General features: G+C 28.9%; 1 protein-coding gene across 1 annotated transcript in view; it reads left to right on the top strand.

The window, feature by feature from the left end:
- LOC107706308 (adhesion G-protein coupled receptor G2-like) overlaps positions 1-7,323 on the top strand; it is a 30,435-nt gene that overhangs the window by 1,130 nt on the left and 21,982 nt on the right. The window contains exons 2-4 of the mRNA XM_016510004.1: positions 1,979-2,148; positions 4,112-4,211; positions 4,338-4,421. Coding sequence (XP_016365490.1) covers positions 1,979-2,148; positions 4,112-4,211; positions 4,338-4,421 — 354 coding nt within the window. The remainder of the gene's footprint in view (positions 1-1,978; positions 2,149-4,111; positions 4,212-4,337; positions 4,422-7,323) is intronic.

The following is a 7,323-nucleotide window of genomic DNA, read 5'->3' on the forward strand; positions in this document are numbered from 1 at the left end:
ACAATAATCAAACAAAGCAAAAATGCCGGTGAACATAAGGATAAGATGAAATGCTTAAGATGAATGTATTGCATTTAATTATTAAAATTAGGATAAAACATCTGAAACACCAGTATCATCACCAACGCATGATTGTTATTTTATCATATATATACAGTGTATATATATACACAATATAATAGTTTTTTATATCTATTTTTAATTATAGTTATTTTATTATCTGTTATTACAGTTTTTGCCCATTGCTTACACACTAAAACCGAATGCTTAGACCAAAGCCTCAATACCTAAACTTCTTGTAGCATACCTTAAACACAGTGTAACCATAGCTTAAACACATTGTCAACTTTGCACTTTGTTTGCAATTCTGTAACACACTTATTGCGAAACACTACACACGTTTTCTTACATTAGACACTTTGTTCAAAAACGAAATCACCTGTTATCATTGGGAAAACACTCTGTTCAAAATGCAAAACTCATCTGGCAATTGTAGGCACTTACATACACACCTGAAAACAAAACAAGTATATGTTTTTTTTCCCCCAATAGCAATTTGTTGGTGCAGTGTTTTATATAAAGCCCATCAGTGTGTTGCTGGTGATATGAAAGGGTAATTCAAATGGTGCTTGTGTGTATGGTTTTGTTGCAAGAATTTCATTTTTAGAAAGGAGTGTTAAGTTTTGATTGCAGTGTTTCATTTTGGCATAGATGTGAGTTGTTAATCTCCAAGTGCTATGTCTGATTGGCTTGTGTGTAGAGTTTTGACATAATGAGCCAAATTCTGCAAAAAGTGTGTAAGCAATAGGCAAAAACTGTAAAGTTATAATATTTTCTATTTTATTTTTAACTTTAGTATTTTTTTTTTGGTGTGCTTGTGCCATGTTTTTTTTATTTTTATATCACTATATAGACTAAATACTGAAAATAAATAATAAATATTTAATAAATACAAATAAATATTTATTTAAACTTTGAAATAATTCAAATAAATAAATAACGTGTATTTATATATTACATGTTGAAATTGTTGTAAGTTTTTTTTTTTTTGTCTGTGTGTGTGAATTTTTATTAAGATGAGTTTTGTAATATTACTATATAGCCTGCATATTCAAAATAAGTAAATATTTAAATATTCAAAGATTTTAAATATATTTTCACTATATTGAAAATTTAATTAAGCTAAATGGATTTATATAGTTTCTATTAAAGTTTCAGTAATTTTGTTGTATGTTTGTGTCATTTTTATTAATGTTTTAAAAAAATGTCTATTTAGTTTCATTCATTTTTAGTTGTGTTTTGTAAAATCACTATATTACCTCTATATTGAAATAAATAAATACATTTATATTTATTTACATATTCAAATATTTAACATATTTTTTCACTATATTGAAATTAATTATATAACACATACATTTATGTGTGTATATTGTTTCTGTTACAGTTTTAGTTATTTTATTGTGTGTTTGTGTCATTTTTATTAGTGTTTTGTTTTAAATATGTCTATATTTTATTAATTTTGTATTAAGTAGAGCTTCGCAATATAACGATATGGCCTATATGGTCTAACAAATATATATATATATATATATATATTTTTTTTTTTTATCATTTCTTGGTTAGATTTAGTGATTTTAGTACTTCAAATTAAACTAAACAAATCAGAAATGTTGTCTTGGCAAAAGCTGAAATATTATAAATATTTTTTTTTGTCATATTTCATTAATCTCATTTCAAGTAATGAAGTATGTTTGAATGATTTTACTTTTAGTTAACACTAATAACCCTGGATCAGTGTCAGTGGTTATTAAGGCTCAAAGTGACCGGTTGATGAAAGGCTTTTATTTTGTATCTTTAGCACCTGACGTCTAATGTCTGAAGTCTCATTCATCTTCTGTCTGACATTCCTGCACTTTTATGCTGTTTTTCTCTATTGTGTTTTAAAGCGCTGTAAACCACAGGGTTTTTCACGCAGGGGTGTCGCTCTCTGACCTCCCGTGATGAAGGACCTGTCCTCACTTTACCGCGGTATCACAGGCTCTCACTGCGCTACCAGACGGACTCGGTTCAGGTGTCTTTTGTGATTGTGAGTCTCAGTCCAGGAGGTCTGCAGACGCCAGCGAATCCCCCGGACATGATGTCACCGTGAGCAATGACGGCACGTCTGGACCGAAGATGAACACGAGTCTGATACGTCTAATAATACCTAACTAATAATAATGCTATTGTGTCCTGTCTCGACTCCAAACTAACCATCATACAAACCTGTGCAAATCACTAACCTCTAAAGACAAACATCATCTGGATGATTTACAAGCCTGTTTACTAGTGAGGACGGCTCAAATACGCTTTCATCGCTGTATAACCACAGTACAACAGCAACAAATAAATACAGTCTCTCTGCAAATTTGCTCTACAAAAATATAATGCAATTTTTAATTTTATTTAAAGTTTTTTTTTTATAAACTTAACTTAATAAAAACTACTATAAAATAAAAAATTTAAAAATAATATAAAATTGCCCCCAAAGCATAAAGTCCTTGTCAAAAACATACCAAAAATTAAAATAAATAATAAATAAAAATCACACAACATAAAATAAAATAATAAAATAAAATGTAAAAGTAGTAATAATACTAATTTGCCCCAAAGTACATGAAAAACAAGCAAACAAATAAATAACAAATAAAATTTTTTTTAAAAATAACACAACATAAAATTAAATTTAATTAAATTTAATTTAAAAAGGTAAAAATAATACATTTTCACCCCCAAAGCTAAGGAAACATAAACAACATTAATATCCATCAGATATTAATCAAAAACCAAGCGAACAAACAAATAACTAAACCTTACAAACACATAAAATAAAACCATACGTTAAATAATACAATAAGTCATTAAATAGCCAATAACTGTTACAAATACAGATACAAATACAAAAGAAACTCTTCTCAAATCAGTGTCAGTAAACAACACTGTGACAACTTACCCCATACAGTTTGACAACTGCAGGGGAGGAATTTTTAATGTAGGGCAATAATAATGTAAATATAAAACTTTGTTGTTGTTGTTGTGTTCAAGATTAAGGCTCATGTCTTTACAGACTTTGCTAAACGAACTCACCCTGAGACATTTTCACTGGAGTACAAATGTGACAACTAGCCCCGGTGTTCTGTACTCATGTCTTACTCATGTCTCGACTCCTAGAAGAATGAAAGAAACACATTTGTTTTAGTTCCTTACATTACATTTACTCATTTAGCCAAAGTATAGTAATATACAGTGTTTTATGTACAGCACTTTGAATTGCCATTGTTTATGAAATGTGCTATATAAATAAACTTGCCTTGCCTATATATATTGAAAATAAATAATCATTCAAATGCATATTTATTTAAATATTCAGATATTTTAAATGTTTTCACTATATTAAAAATAAATTATATAAAAAACACATGCATTTATATATTTTATGTAATATTTTAGTAGCTCTGTTGTGCATTTATGTCATTTTTATTTATTTTTTTATTTTTTAAATATGTCTATATACAGTAGTTGGGTTTCATAATATAACTAATAATATATTTTTTTAAATCTTTATATAATTTTAAACATATATTTCCCTATACTGAAAGTAGTTAAATAAAATAACATATATTTATATTTATTTTATGTTACACTTTAGTAATTTTGTTGTGTGTTTGTGTAATGTTTATTAATTTATTTATTTATTTTTAAATATGTTTATATAGTTTTATTATTTTTTAAGTTTGGTATGTAATTTCATTATATAGTCTATATGTTTAAAATAAATAAATATTAAAATAAATATTTATTTTAATATTCAGACATTTTAAATGTTTTCACTATATTAAAAATAAATAAAGTAACACATTTCAATATGTTACAGTTTTATTAATTTTGTTGTGTGATATCAGACTTTAACATCACTACAGTAACGATCAACATCTGTAAGTCTTTCTAAACTCAGCATTATTGACTATTATTATGACATCAAGTATATGAGATAATCCTGACTGTAGCTGGTTTGTTTGTGGGTTTGTGTGTTTTAAATTCACTCAAGTTTGTGTTTGATCTGCTGTAGCAAACCAGCACTAATCAAACACACTCTGATCACAAATAACACTGCGAGAGACGAGGATCTTCCCCGGATAACATCAGTAAAGACAGACGTCAGTGTGTACGTGAGCGTGGACGTTTTTCCACTGATCACATGACAGTCTTATTCTTTACACTGAACCGTGAGCTTTGACATCCGTGTTTTCTGTCACATCCGTGACTCTCTGAACCTTCATCATCTCTGTGTGCAGATGAACATGGAGCTAACGGTCATTTCTCTGGCTGTTTGTTTGTTTGTGGCTGATGTCCAGTGTAAAGTGCCACCCTGTGACCTTGTAAAAGAAAACCAATGAAATATTAATGGCAGAAACCTGAGCGGCTGCTTTGTTTTGGCCATTTAAATGCTCCTGGGGTCATAAATTATGTTTACTCATTTTCTCTGGTTCTCATTGACATTGAGAGAACGACTCCATCTGCACATCTGTGAGATTCAGTCAGATTTATATCAGTGATCTTAAACCGCTTTCCTGTAGCTCAAACTGGAGCTTGACATTAACAATGCCAAAGTCATGGGCGCAATTTCTAGGAAATGCATGCATTAGAAAAATAAAGAAATGCATGCATTAAATCAATATAGGAATGTATGCATTAAATAAAGAAATGCATGCATTAAATAAATAAATGAGTGTATGCATTAAATGAATAAAGGAATGTATGCATTAAATAAAGAAATGCATGCATTAAATAAATGAGTGTATGCATTAAATAAAGAAAGAAATGTATGCATTAAATAAAGCAATGCATGCATTAAATAAATGAGTGTATGCATTAAATAAATAAAGAAATGTATGCATTAAATAAAGAAATGCATGCATTAAATAAATGAGTGTATGCATTAAATAAATAAAGGAATGTATGCATTCATTAAAGAAATGCATGCATTAAATAAATGAGTGTATGCATTAAATAAATAAAGGAATGTATGCATTAAATTAATAATGAAATAAATAAATAAATGCATGAATTTAATTAATAAATGAATGCTTGCATGCACAAATAAATGCATTAAATAAATAAATGCATTACATTTCAAATAATAATGGATGCATTAAATAAATGTATGAATGAATGAATGCACAAATAAATGCATTCAAATAAAAATAAATAAATAATGGATGCAATAAATAAATGAATAAATAATGTGCGCATTAAATAAGTAAATGCATGCATTAAAAATAAAGTCATAAATGAGTAAACTAATGCAACAAACAAACAAACAAAAAAGAAAAAGTTGCAAAGAAAAAGAAAAATAAACAGCAAGAGGAAAGCACTGCAAAATCAGGATTCAAAAATCAAAATGAAGAAAATTCAGTTTTCCTCCAGGTTTAATTGTCCTTTAACTGTAAAAAGACTCTGATATGTTTATTTGGTCTATTCTTGATCAGGTTTTACGGTGAGCTATAAAACAATGATTCCAGCACTGTAGCAGAAAATCATTCGATCCGTCCGTCTCATTGTCTGCGTCCACTAACAGTTCACACTGATGTCTTTAGCATCGACAGAAATACGGCTCACAGCTGCTCATACTGTAAATCACAACACATTTAGTTTCAGCCCTGAATGATTCAGTGTCACTGTGATTGAACGGCTGCTACTAAATGTGATTGCCATCGGTTCTGTTTGGGATTACAATTCAGTTAAAGAGCTGGTTAGTTAAAGACCTGAACTCATTACATGATCACAAGATCATGTGACACTGAAGACTGAAGTAATGATGCTGAAAATTCAGCTTTGATCACAGGAATAAATGACATTTTAACAGATATTCACACAGAAAACGAATATTTTGAATTGTAATGATATTTGACTATTTTTACTGTATTTTTGATTCAATAAATGCAGCCTTGGTGAGCAGAAGAGACTTCTTTTAAAAACATCTTACCAACCTCAAGCTTTTCATATGTAGTTTATCACATTGTATGATCATTATTGCAAAATAAAAACTTTAGGATGACATAACCTTTGGTTTGGGCCTGATCAGCCTGCTGGTTTTAGTTTAGTTTAGTTTAGATTGAAATAGAGTCAGCTGTCTGTACATTATCATACACTGATGAACAGATTCTCAAACTCTATGCAACTGTTGACTGTTGATTGACAGCTCTGACCTCATTCACAAACACAGCTGCTCCTCTGATCTGCAGACATGTTCAAACCTGCACTGGACGAATGAACGGACGGACTTCTTCTGCTTTGACTTTTAGACAGACAGGAAAACAGACAGAGAGAAGCTGAAATCAACTCAAAATTAAAATTGCACAAATAATAAATGCATTAAATGAATGTATGCAATAAATCAATGCATGCATTAAAAAATGAATACATGCAATAAATCAATGCATGCATTAAAAAATTAATACATGCAATAAATCAATGCATGCATTTAGTTAATGCATGCATTGATTTATTGCATACATTCATTAACTAAATGCATGCAATATACACATATAATATCTGTGGTTTAGTTTACTATATATATAATAATATATAGCTATATATTATAATATATCAAAATATAATAAAATGATGTTAAACTATATAACAATAAGAAATATTATATATGATTTAGTATATAATAATAATAGTTTGTTTCATCACATTACATAAAGAACTAGAAGTCTACTTTACAGAAAAGAAAATACCCAGATACAAAATAGATTTTTCCTCAAAGCTTATAATGAAATGATGGCCCATGTTAGCTTTATGGGCCAATAATCACAGGCAAACATGTTAATTAGGGAATAACAGACAGCAGCCCATTAATGAGAGCAGTGACATCATGGTCAGACGCTGCTGGATCAATCAGTGTGTCTTCAGTCAATAAAAACCTCGATCGATCCGCTCTTTAATGCGAAACCGTGCTTTACAGCCAAAGCCTGGCATTTCTATCTGTCATGATGCTTTTCTGTTCAGATCCGCTAATGTGATTACACACATTTAACAGCATGTTTTCATGCTTCAAAACGTATAAATAAATAAATACAGATGAAATAAGACAAAACTAAATAAAACATAAAATAAAATACAATATAATGAAAAGGCTTGTGTTGTATTTATGGAAGCATTTGATATATATATATATATATATATATTTTTTTTTTAAAATAAAAATGAAAAGGCTTGTGTTGTATTTATGGAAGCATTTGATATATATATATATATATATATATTATATATATT

The sequence above is a fragment of the Sinocyclocheilus rhinocerous genome, unplaced genomic scaffold, assembly GCF_001515625.1.
Source record: "Sinocyclocheilus rhinocerous isolate Xijiao unplaced genomic scaffold, SAMN03320098_v1.1 scaffold3629, whole genome shotgun sequence".
Classification (NCBI taxonomy): domain Eukaryota; kingdom Metazoa; phylum Chordata; class Actinopteri; order Cypriniformes; family Cyprinidae; genus Sinocyclocheilus; species Sinocyclocheilus rhinocerous.